The 12,957-nt window shown below is 31.9% G+C and overlaps 1 protein-coding gene and 1 long non-coding RNA gene across 3 annotated transcripts; both read left to right on the forward strand.

Moving 5' to 3' along the window:
* The first annotated feature begins 424 nt into the window (after window positions 1-424).
* On the forward strand, window positions 425-4,065 carry LOC122516279. The gene is made up of 2 exons (XR_006303532.1): window positions 425-1,239; window positions 3,288-4,065. It is a non-coding gene; the product is annotated as an uncharacterized LOC122516279 (long non-coding RNA).
* A 1,267-nt stretch (window positions 4,066-5,332) lies between these two features.
* LOC122516280 (ubiquitin carboxyl-terminal hydrolase 10) lies at window positions 5,333-11,052 on the forward strand. 2 transcript variants are annotated; one of them, XM_043633952.1, is made up of 9 exons: window positions 5,333-5,638; window positions 6,137-6,323; window positions 6,420-7,892; window positions 7,971-8,169; window positions 8,259-8,508; window positions 9,873-9,959; window positions 10,045-10,209; window positions 10,294-10,522; window positions 10,616-11,052. In XM_043633952.1, the coding sequence occupies exons 1-9, from the start codon at window positions 5,621-5,623 to the stop codon at window positions 10,900-10,902; spliced, it is 2,895 nt and encodes a 964-aa protein (XP_043489887.1). In that variant the 5' UTR covers window positions 5,333-5,620; the 3' UTR covers window positions 10,903-11,052. The 2 variants fall into 2 exon arrangements, with proteins under 2 accessions (XP_043489887.1, XP_043489888.1); XM_043633953.1 differs by having other exon boundaries at window positions 6,423-7,892.
* Window positions 11,053-12,957: the final 1,905 nt, after the last annotated feature.

Raw genomic sequence — 12,957 nt, forward strand, 5'->3', positions numbered from 1 at the left:
TCCGGATCGATGCATTGATCGTCCCATTAATTGTCTAGATCCATGCTAATGATTCTTGTAATCTGTCCGCGGTTCCTGCAAAATATTACTGCGAGAATAACGAGACGGACTAAGGGAGAATAAATAATCGTCGTGGAACATTACATTATTATAGATTTTTCAAAACGTACGGTTTTTAAAGTAGACACTTGCCGTGCAAGTGAAGCCGCGTGCATCGCGAAGCAAGTGTACGGCTAAGAATTCTCTCTAAGGGGGTGCGTGCAAAGAGCCGCGGTTACGGTTATTACACGCGTCACGCGGAGTGCCACGGTCACGCATCCCCTTCCTTTCGAACCCTCTAACCGAACAAACTTCAGAGAGTAAAAGAGGTAGAGGTAGAGAGAGAGAGAGAGAGAGAGAGGAAAAAGAGGCGTAAAAGAGAAAGAGGAGGGAAGTAGCTTATCGGCACCCTTTATCTTGTCAGGCCAGAACGCGGCCTATTATGCCACTTACGGCGTAGCTTACACGCTTCGTGCCGAAGACACAAACCACCGACACGACTACTCAACTTTACGCCCGGAACAGCCTGCAGGAGAGAAAGACGTTGCTCGGCACCTGCGATCAACTGCGATAAAATCCACCTCGTTTTCTTTTTCTTTTACTTCTTTTTTTCCATCCAAATTTACTCTCGCTTCCTGAAGTAAAAAGCAAAAAAGAAAAAAAAACAAGAAACCAAGGAGCAAGCACTTTTTTGATAACGACTGACGTTTCCAAGAAAGAAAAATGGAAGCAAAGGATGAAGAGAAGAAGAAGAAGAGGGAGTCAAGTCAGTAACAGTAGTAGAAGCAGCAGTAGCATTATTTTGAATTTCGCAAGACAGAAAAGTAGGGAGTAAAGAAAAAGATGGTCGCTTTTCTACATAAGCCATATGAGAGAGAGAGAGAGAGAGAGAGAGAGAGAGAAAGCCGATATAGAGCAGACAATATAGTCTAGCCTTGATATATAATGCCGAACGAAGGAGTTTCGTCATCAACATAGCCAACGTGTAGTCTCGCAGCGTCTTAAGGGGGCGGAACGAAGAGAAGAACCGCCACCGTTATCAACTCAGCCGGCGATTGGCCGTGCCACGAGAAGCTTTCCACGGAGGGCCAATGGCGCACTGGTCTCCGCTTTTCAAGGAATCTGCCCCCAAAATCCTGGGTGTGAGCGAAAGAATCTTTTCTCTCAAACGGCGAACGCTTCCTCGGAGTTTCTCTCTGTGTAAGTATCTACTTACGTGTCCCTCTGTATAAGTGTGCAAGTATAGATCAAACCGTCCCCGCTTGCCCGCTACTGGTCACTTCAATTCAAAGACGACTATCACCCTCTCTACTTCTCACCCTCGCTTTTCCTTCTTTTTCTATTTTCTTTCTTGCGTTTCTCGTCCAGTCAGGATTCAGGAAGAAGCCAAAGCACACAATGCTATACAGAATATCTACATAGTACTTCTGCCGTTTTCTTTTCGACTTTTTGAAGAACGAGACAAGTATTCTCTCTTCTTTTAGACGTTAATCTCCATCTCTCTCTCTCTCTCTCTCTCTCTCTCTCTCTCTCTCTTCCTCTCTGTCTCCTTTTTTCCGAAGAGTTATCTCCGAAACGAATTCCGATACGTGGACGAGACTTCCCGCTTTTCTCCACTCGAAAGAAGAATTTATGACGGAACTGCGGCTGACGCGTTAGACGTGAGACGATGTAAGAGAGATTCTTTAAGATTGCCATCTCACCTTCCACCTAGCGTTTTTTTTCCACCCATCGTCTTCTCTTGTATCCCCCATTCGACTTCGAGGAGAAAGCCGAAGAATAATAAATTCTTGTGGCTGCAGGATCGCTCGACGGACGGGAAATAAGCTGAATGGTATTGGTAAGGAGTTAAGTCGAAACTGAACTTGTAAATAAGCGATATAAGGTAAAAATAAGGAGAAAGAGAGAGAGAGAGAAAAGAAAAAAGAAACGGGTTCGTGGTATTGATAAGATTATCATAAAAGCGACGTTAAATGGCCTCCCAGTCTGGATCGCGATCGTGAGGGCAAAACGGCCGAATAAATGCGTTTACTTTGTACTATAAAAGAGGTGTGCTTTGCTTGTCGGTGTTAAAATGTATACGGTAGTTACGCGTTACTGTACATTCTCGTTTCTGTGTATGAGAAGAAACGGGAGCAGCGACGCGCTTTACGGTAAAAGCCCTCTTTGAGGGATCCGTTTATTGGTTGCTAAACATCGATATATTGCTTTGGAGATTGCGCAAAGAGTAGTGCTGTGCATTGTCCTCTATATATTATACAGGGTATTTCATAAGCTTTTTACTAAACATCACGAGCATATTTTTATCATTAAAATGATCAAATTAATTCATATAACATGAATTTGGATAATGCTTTGTATTCGAGTCACAATTGACAATTTTTTCCCTTCTTTGATCTCAAGCTTAAAACAATATGGTATTACATTTACGCGAATGCAATTGATAGTCCAAATTTGTGATTTTATATGTTATTTTAAATAAAGAATTTAGAAAGAAAAAACTTAAAGTCGTATATATTTAACGACTTGAATAATTTTTGGCCGTAAAAGATAACTTCTTCGCATTTTCTCGCACGGATAAATTTTGTACAGTATTTAATTTTGAACAAATTTGATTGCAACCTATGAGAGCAAATGAGCGATATTTTCAATAAAAACAAAAATACAGAAAAATAACACCGAATACGTTCAAACGAGTTACTGATATATATTTACAGAAGTAATTAATTATTTTTATATTTTCTAATTATCAAAATAATTTCTCGAAAATAAATTAATTGCATAAATGAATTACTTATATCCTACAATTAAATATTAACACCAACCTTCAAATCGTTCGCAAAAGAAAACATTTCCAGTTTTATATCTTTAAGTGACTTCTTTTATTATTTTTATCATAGAAATATACCATTGAAATTTTACCGAAATCTCCTGAAACACCCAGTATATCATTCTATTTCTCTCTCTCTCTCTCTCTCTCTCTTTCTCTCGTTTCCACGCAAAACTCTTGCACAATCGCACTCGAGCGTACGAATCTACTACGCAGGAGACGCGTATGATGATGCCAACTACTTACTTACCGCGAGATATCGAATAACGCTTTCTGAGCTTTTGAAAGCATCGCCGGCATTCGTGAACCGAATAAATGCCGAATAAATGTCGAATAAATGCCACTCTTTCGAGGAAACGAACTCTCGCACGTCTCGAAAATTCTTTTAAAATATATTCCCTCTCTTTTTTTTTCTTAGATCTTACAGCTCCGATCTTACGACTCCACCACGACACACCTCAAGATATTCCATACGCGTAACCGAACTCGAAGACAATCATGATTCGATTTCCTTGCCGATTTTATATCCAAGAAAAAGAAAAAACGAATAAATGAAACTTTGTATTCGATGACGAACACAATGATCTCTACCTTGAAAGTCTCTACCTCGGCCAGAGAAAACGTTTGTAATGTTGAAAGAACAACGTTCACGTAGCTGGACTACGATAACGACCACCGAAATTTACATGAAATTGCTTATTAAATTACTAAGTTTTTCGTGATGATTTAACGGTAGGTAGGCCATTTGTCTCTTTGCCTTTTATTCCCTTCAACGCGTTAATGAAAGTGCTTTACGGTTAGGCTTTACGTCCGCGTTGCTAGAACTTTTGGCATAATTCTTCTCTCCGAGAGATACTTTCAGAGTTTACCGTTTCTGTTATATCGACGTTAAATCCTTTCGTTCCCTGGCGAGTAAAGTTGTTGATATCCACAGATATTCAATAAGAAAGAGAGCTTTCCAAGGAACACTCGCGTAAATGATACTCACTTATGTTCCGAATTAAATTCTTTAACTAATGGTCTTACAGCTGACATATATATAAAAGAGAGACGAAATGATACAATCTCGGTTTTAAATAAAAACAGACAGATTTTTGAGAAAAATGAACTAAAAAAAATAAAAGAAAAAAGTTGATATTTATGGGATCTATATTTTGAGTAGATGATCAACATTTACAATAAAATATCAATATGTATCCTTGTGTATCTATATGTAACCTAGATGTAGTCCTTTTCCTTTAAAAAATACTCTCTGACCATTTATTTAAAATACAATTAAATTATTATTTCCACTGAAAAAAGCATTCATCTACACTGACCATTTATTTTACAAAATATAGTAATAATCAAAAATGTTTAAAAATATTGATCAAATAAATAAAAGTAAAAGAAAAGAAAACTAGACGCATGTGTTTGCCATCCTTTAAATCCCGAAGACTGCAAGCTGCAAAGACCGAAAAAGGGTTCTTACGGTCTTCGTTTCCAGTTTCAGATAAGCCGATATGCATTCATTATAATAAGAAATGAAAGGCGCCAAGTGAAAAGTTTTCAACGCTGCCCCGACTTATCAACTTGCTCGGAATTTTATATCATTTACGGGAACTTCGCGACCCTCCGGCTCTTTTACCTTCGTAAACGTACTTTTTCCTTTCTTTCTCTCCTCTGAGCAATACACTCCTGGAAAAATGCGAGCGGGTAGAAAGTTAGCACTCGGCTTTCTTCTTTCAATCGCAAGAACCAAGATGTGCAATACGTGTTTCCTAAATTCACAGACTAATATCTTTTACGTAATTCTATGCTGTTCGCTACTAGCATAAATCACTGTAATTTCGAATTATTTTTAATTATATGTTAACAGCGAAGCAATATAATAATATTAAATAGAATCGAATAAAACGTCTATATATCAATGACATAGCTTATAATTTTGTCGAAATAACCTTATACTCAAAACATTTATCAAAATAATGTTTCTTCAACTTTCTGCTTTTTATTATACACGCTTGTACAAATATTGCCTATCACTGGAGTCACGCTAATTAGTTCAAATATTCCGCTGTTAGATGGCGCTAAATGTCTCCTCTGAAAGTTCTTTACCATTACAGTTATACACTAGGATAATCTTCGATATTCCTAACAAGATATTTTGACCCCTGTGGTAATATACCGAGATATTATTGGAAAAACTTATATATTTAAATAAAAAATAAATTCTCATTCCAGACTGATTTTAACAATAAGTTAGTCGTTATGCGAGGAAAGATATGTCATTCTAAAATTATAAGTGGTTAAAATGAATCGATCCGCTTTATTTGTCCACTATTTTATCCAATCGTCGCATCGTTCAGTCGTTGTCGTGTAATGATTGGAAATGATCTAGTAACTTTGTAAACTCCTTAAATAAAATAATATTCCTATAAAGAACTAAAAATAACAATGCAGTGATACCAACTTTAGATGTATTAAAATCGCAGTACAATGTGCTTGGCCTATTTCATCCATACAACTGCCGAAATATGAACCTTCGCGTTGTGTAATTGTTGATTGTCTGTTTTATTGTCTGACGAATTATTCGAATATCGCATTTTTATAATCCAAACATTTGTAATATTATTTTCACGTTAATAGAATTTATAAAGCTAAAATAACATTGATATTTTATCTTTCTGGTCGGTAGAAATCTCACCGGAGAGACTCATGTCTTTTTGTTCACTCGGTTTTTAATGTTTTGTATCGAATATAGACATAAGCATGGATGTCCGGAAAGAGGTAAGTTCTAATAAATTAATAATTACAATCCATACAATTTTAAATATTATCTATTATGATCTATCTAATATATATGTTCTCACTCTACTATTTATTAGAATTTAGGTTAGAATTCAAACATTTTTTATCTTTATGAAGAATTACTTCATTCGATGACTTAATTTTTGAGATTTACCTATAAAAATTAAAATATTATATGATCATTATAATTATTTCAGTAAATGTTTGAAAAAAAACATAAATTTATTATATATGAGTATAAACCCCTCATGGTAGATATATTGATAAATATACCTAAAATGAATTTTTAAAATATTCTTCCAAAAGATATACATTTGATTTATTATTCATAAATATTTATAGTTAAACAATTGTTTTTTTAGCAAAAAGTTTTATCAAATATTAAGATTTGTGTGCAGTACACATGCACGCGCGCAACGAACAGTATTGATATATATATATACATTTTCTTTTCTTTTTTTTTTACTTTCTTTCCAGCTTGACTTTCAATTTTTGGATTTGCACGACTTGGGGGATAGTGATAAAAATGAGTTGATGGCAATTTTAAAATCTAATAATGTTACGGATGCATTAAAACTACCATGGGATACCATTGATAATAACCATGAAACAAATACAAATGTAACAGAAATATCGGAATTGCAAAATCATTGGTATCAAAATGGTAATTGTAATAATTTAAAGTATTTATAATTTGATTATAATAATTTTCTACTTAGAAATTTATGTTAATTAATAATAATGTTTATTGATGCTGCAGCAGGAACTGAAGAAGGTTTTTTAAAGTGCAATAATCCAACAAATGTTGCCACTTCTATTATCATGTCAGCAATTCCACAAACACATCCTTATAGTCAGCAAATAATAACAACAATGTGCAACGATTGGCAGCAACCTATGTATAACGTTCCTACCGATGCTCATATGCAATCATTTATGCCTGGATTAGCTTATTCACCCGCTATTTTTCCCAATGCGGGAAATGAAATTCGTGATAACTCGTATCTAAGAGATAATGGAAGACGTAGTCGAAGTAGAGGTATAAGAAATAATTTTAGCAGAGGTATCAATCAAACTAATGAAATCCATCCAGGATACATGAGCGAACAAAGTCAATTTCACCAACCGGTATCTGTTATGTACATTTTGTCTGATCATACTTTATCTCCGCAACAACATCAAGTTACTGGACAAATTTATTACCCACCTATATATACCTCGCCAACAATCCATCCACATACAAATACACATCCACATGCACATCCTACTTATCCATTGCCCCATCAGTCCTCTAATAATGTTAGATATAACAGACAATCGCAATCTGTTAATACGCAGCAAAGTCAAGAATTATTAAATACAACGACCGCTGCTAAAACACAAGAAAAACGTCCACAAAATTTATATTCATCTGTAAAGCCATCTAATCATCAATTATCAAATGACGAAGACAAGAATTCCTCTCAGACCAATATTGTAACAACAGTTATTGTAAATAACAGTAATAGAGAATCTTGCATTGAGAATGAGAATGAGAATGAAAGTACTGCCACTAAAAAGAACACAAATAACAACACTAAAGTATCACCAGTTAATGTAAAAATAGAGCATAATATCGTGTCGACTGTTAATGAAGCATGTAATGGTACAGAGAAAAGTGATATACCATGTGTAAATATTAATAGCAGCGTTGAAGTTAAACAAAATGGTGAGAGTGAGAAAGAATACACAAATGAAACTGTTTCTAGGATTAAGACCAGTCTCATAAAAACATTATCATCGTCTACATCAAAGTCTGGTGAAAACGAAGTACAAATTGAAGAAAATAGGCCATCCAAAAGCATATCCGATGAGCCTCTTATAAAAGCTTCTAATAATTCTTTAATACCTACAAACGTATCTACTACTCCAAGTTCCTTGCCTTCTATTAAATCGAATATGTCTTTTGCAAATGTTCTCAAGAAAGCTAATTCAGAATTACAAAGTACTCCTTCGACTCATAAACCAATGGCACGTATTAATCCATTACCACCTACTCCTGTAATCGAACAGACCACATCTCCAAAAACACCATTACAAACAGTTGTACAAAGAGATCAACATATTGGAAGTCCATCGCTTGAAACTGAAAGTCTTCCTCCAAATGTGCACAATATATCAAGTGATCGTACAAAAGATCAAGCAGAATTAACGCTAAACAAATATGATGATCCTACAGTTTTTAGAATGGGTGGTAAGTAAACAATAGAAGAATTTGAATATAGTCATTTATAAAAAGATACAAATTTAATTTTCCTTTTTTTCATTACAGAATTTTTATTAAATTATCAAATGGATAAGCAAACTGTAAGCTTACTCCCGCGTGGCTTAACAAATCGTAGCAATTATTGTTACATTAATAGCATATTGCAAGCCTTATTAGCATGTCCACCATTTTATAATCTTCTTATGGCTCTGCCACATTCCAGAATCAATTGTAAAAACTCATCCACCCCTCTCATAGATAATATGTAAGTATATAACATATATTAGTATTTATTTCCTCTATGATCTCTGTTATTTATTTTATATTTTATATTTTATATTTTATATTTTGTAGGATAAAATTTGTTAATGAATTTACACCTCTATCAGACAGCGCAAGATTAGCTAGAAAAGATAGAGTACATAAACGAGGAGAAAATTCAATTGTAGATATCCAAAGTGGTATGGCATTTGAGCCATCATATGTATACACTATGTTGAAAAATACTTCATCTGCTGGAGTATTTTCTGTAGAAGGGCGCCAAGAAGATGCAGAAGAATTTCTCTCCTGCCTTTTAAATGGTATTAACGATGAAATGTTAGAGGTATGATTACTAGATTACTACTATATTCTTATAATATACAGGGCATTTAGAGATCCTTTCCTACTGGATCGCACCATTTTGCGTGAACTGAATTTGAAGTATTAAAAGCAATTATTTCCCAAACTTATTTCATTCAAAGAAAATGCCTTGTAATACTAACAAATCTTGTCTAGATGGAAGTGATTCTAAAATTTTAATATTACCTTTTTCTTTTGAATAGAATTATGTGTTTTCACTTACAATTAGATATATGTGTAGCATGTTCGGTGATGAATTCATCAATTTATTTATAATATGTTGATTTTTCAATGGTATTTATTGCACTTCAAAACTTGCCTTTCTTTAACGTTTCTGTTAATAAGTCAATTTATGATGGTTCATTATATGTCATCTGTTTCTATGTCGTGAGAATCTTCAATGGTATTTTATATATTAATTTATTTAAAATTATTTTCTTATAGTACTCCTAATTTGTTTTCTCGTTAGTTAGGTATTGTCTACAGAAGATATAGTGTCTTCTGTGTTGATTTAATACTTATAAACCGTCATGGCACTCATATTCAGGTAACGGCCAAAATTCTAAACAGGCTATAGTGCTTATATATGTGTGGTACTTTTGTTGATTATGTACTTACGAAAGATATAAGTTGATATTTGGAAGAATATTTCATGAATCACATCATAGTGCTTCAAAAACCGAAAATCCGTTGTTTTCTTGCAACTAGAAACTTTAACACATTTTACTTCCTCCACAAGCTTTTTGTATTTCACTAATGACATTTGCACATAATTAGAACTGATTAGTAAAACTTTGAATTTTTCAACAAATTTTTCCTGAATCAAATTCATATTTACGAACTATAATCCTGACACGTTTGAATATGATAAATTCAAAGTTAATAGAAGAACACGACTAATAGAACACTTGTTTTCAAACTACAGGAAGAAATATGAATGGGTAGCTAAGAGCATTGTTGTGTAAATATAAGTTGACCTAAGCAGATCAAATCTCAATTTAATACTTTAACTACTCGCCATTTACAAATTCGTATATTACCTAATTGAAGCATGTAACTTTGCCTTATTCCATACTTTACCTGGTCGGTATAGCTATTTCATGTAATAGCTGATTATTTTGTATTATTACTAGATTTATTATTTTATTTAATTATCAGATTTCACAAAATAACGGTAACATACCTTATCAAATTCTTGTGAGCTATCAATTAGACGTCTAACGCCCGACTCGAGGGAGATAATTGCAATTAACGCTTCCAATGGAACAATGAAAAGATGCAACTATTATATATCTCCATATATTCATCTACCAATTTTTATTTTACATCGAATATTGTTTGTTCCAGCTTATAAAATTAGTAAACAATGAACCAAACCCAAATTCTAATGCTGAGACTAGCATTAATTACAATCATGCGGAAGAAGAATGGAAAGTAAGAACAAATATTTTTTTAAATTTTTATTAAAATTATAAATTAAAAATATGTATATTATATAATCAATATACACATATTGCAGGTAATGGGACCAAAGAACAAAGGGTCCATCACGCGATGTACCGAATTTGGTCGAACTCCGTTATCTGATATTTTTCGAGGCCAATTAAGATCTAGAGTATCTCGGGTGGGAGAGCAACCAACCGACAATGTGCAACCTTTCTTCACGTTGCAACTTGATATAGAAGTACAATTACTAACTATATATAATTTATTTATAAATTTTACTTATACTATTTATTAACATTATTTACTTATTTATAATTATTAGAAGGCGGAATCTGTGACAAGAGCGCTTGAAATACTGGTTGGAAAAGACCAATTAGAAGGGATGACTTGTAGTAAAACAAAGCAGCAAATAGAAGCTTGGAAACAAGTTACTTTGGAAGAATTACCAGTTATTCTTATATTACATTTAAAGTGGTTTGACTACAAACTTAATGGATGTTCAAAGATATTTAAAAAAGTAGAATTTCCTATAGATTTAAAAGTGGATGCCAGTAAGTTTTTCGTCAGTTTCCGTAAGAATGATAGAGACAATTTACTTTTTATATACATATATACATATATTAATATACGTGTGTATCTTTCAGAATTCTTGTCACCGAACATAGGAAAAAAATTAAATTCCAAGCAAAAACAGTACAAATTATTTGCCGTTACTTACCATGTTGGAAAAGAAACAACAAAAGGCCATTACGTTACGGATGCTTTTCACGTAGGATTCGGCGGCTGGGTTAGATACGATGATAGTTCACTACAAGGTATTTCAGAAAATGATGTTTTAAATCCAGCTCCTCCTAGCGTACCGTATTTACTATATTATAGAAGGTGCGATACTATCGGAAATAATCAATCAAACCCAGGTAGAACTCGTTAAAATCTGACTATTCATTTGTGTAGATACAAGTCCTATTATTAAACAAAAAAAAATAGTGTATCACTTTTTACGATTTCACAATTATTGTTGATATTTATATTTGAGTAAGCAGAATGTTTGTTATAAAGTATGGTAAAATTGAATTAATATTTCCTTTTATCTTACTATACTCTCAACAAATATTTATACTAAACTGTTACTAGTGTTACGCGTAGTTTTCTTGATACATAACTTGTGAAAGTAGCTAAGATAAAACACGTGTTCATACTACTAGCACATTTTATTAGCGTTGGATGCTTATAGTTTATAAAATAAAAACTTAGATATAAATTTCTTGTATATATGTTTCTTCTAAGAATAGATGGTATTATATAAGCGGCCGTGTGTTTACATGGAAAAGTAATTTGTAATGTGAATTTTTATAATCACGTCAAATTTTCTTTTTCTTTTTTTTTTCGCAAAATGAAATTACATTTTAATTGTTTGTCATGAATTAATAATTATTATGGTATATCATTTAGAAATAACTTTCTAATAACATTTACTTGTTTAAGTAGCATCGAAATCTTTGTTCAGTTAGATTATGATTGAAATATAGAACACACTGTTATACGTATTTAACATTTAATCATTCTGGTCAGCTTTATTAAAAAGAATATTATATAAGTTGTCTTATGTGTTACGTATATGCGTGTTATTGTTCTGTACAAATATTTTCTCTAAGTTAAATCTACTGAATTCCCACTAGAATTTACTGTTCACATTTTGATATTTGTTACTCATGTCTAAGATTTCTTAGAATTTCTTAGAAAGATAAGACTAAAAATTACAATAAGTAAAAAATATGTTTGTTATTAGGCAAGTGTGAACATATTTTCCAATTTTGCCTTAAAATCTTTAGCACAGACTGCCTGTCATAAAAAAAAAAAAACAAATTAATGTAATAATCATTAAACTCATTAATGTTCATAATTCACGTATTTTGTTAAATACAGATGTCTATAAATGTGTCATTTCTCCATATGAAAAAGTCATTTTTGCATATTTGTAAAAAGACCAGCCTATAATTCAAAAATCATTTTTTTAATGAGCTTTTTCTTGAACAGTAAAGTTATAGTATTTGCATTTTTATATTTTTTTCAACTAAAAAAAAGTATTTTTTTGTCAATTTATATATCAAAATTACCAATTTAATCATTATTAAAGTAAGGATTATTATGCGGTAGTATTGTACTGACCCACCATTATAAGATATATTTACCATGATATCGTAAACTAATTATGAAAAATTTCTTTCGAAGTGGTTATATATATTATATCTCTATAATTTATATTTACTGACAATATTTTCAATATTTGCATGAATAAAAGTCTGCAAATTTATATTCGTTAATGATGGTAAACTTATCACAAACAAATAAACAGAATGTATATATATATATATATATGTATATATTTATATATATATATATATGTATGTATATATATATACACACACTTTTATGAAAACCTGTATAATATTATGTACACTTTTATTTCTTGTAAAAATACAAGAAATTTAAGTATCAAAAATAAGAATATTATAGTTATGAAAAATAGTAAAATTAGAAATATTAATTATAAAATATCATATTTACATACATACATACATTATCTATAAATTAAAATGTTTATAATGTAGATAAAAAACTGATATAAGTGAAATTTTACAAGTGTATGTAACTAAACAGTAAAATACAATATATTTCTTTTCATTTAGTATATATTAAATTGTAAATAAATATTTAGAATTTATTAAAAAAGAAAAATATTAATGTACATTGTATATAGATTATCTATAAGCTATCATGTGTATTAAGATACAATATATGCAATATAGGAATATTTTACTTCATCGTATATTTCTGTAGCACATGAAAAAATATGTTTATCAAATTGCAACTATTTAAAATGTATCTAAAAGTGGCTCTTGGTTGATCATAATATCAACAAAATTGGACAACAAATTGGAAATTGTTATAAATATACATCGCTCTTATAATTTTGACAATACAA

This window comes from Polistes fuscatus, unplaced genomic scaffold (genome assembly GCF_010416935.1).
Source record: "Polistes fuscatus isolate 324 unplaced genomic scaffold, CU_Pfus_HIC Scaffold2, whole genome shotgun sequence".
NCBI lineage: Eukaryota > Metazoa > Arthropoda > Insecta > Hymenoptera > Vespidae > Polistes > Polistes fuscatus.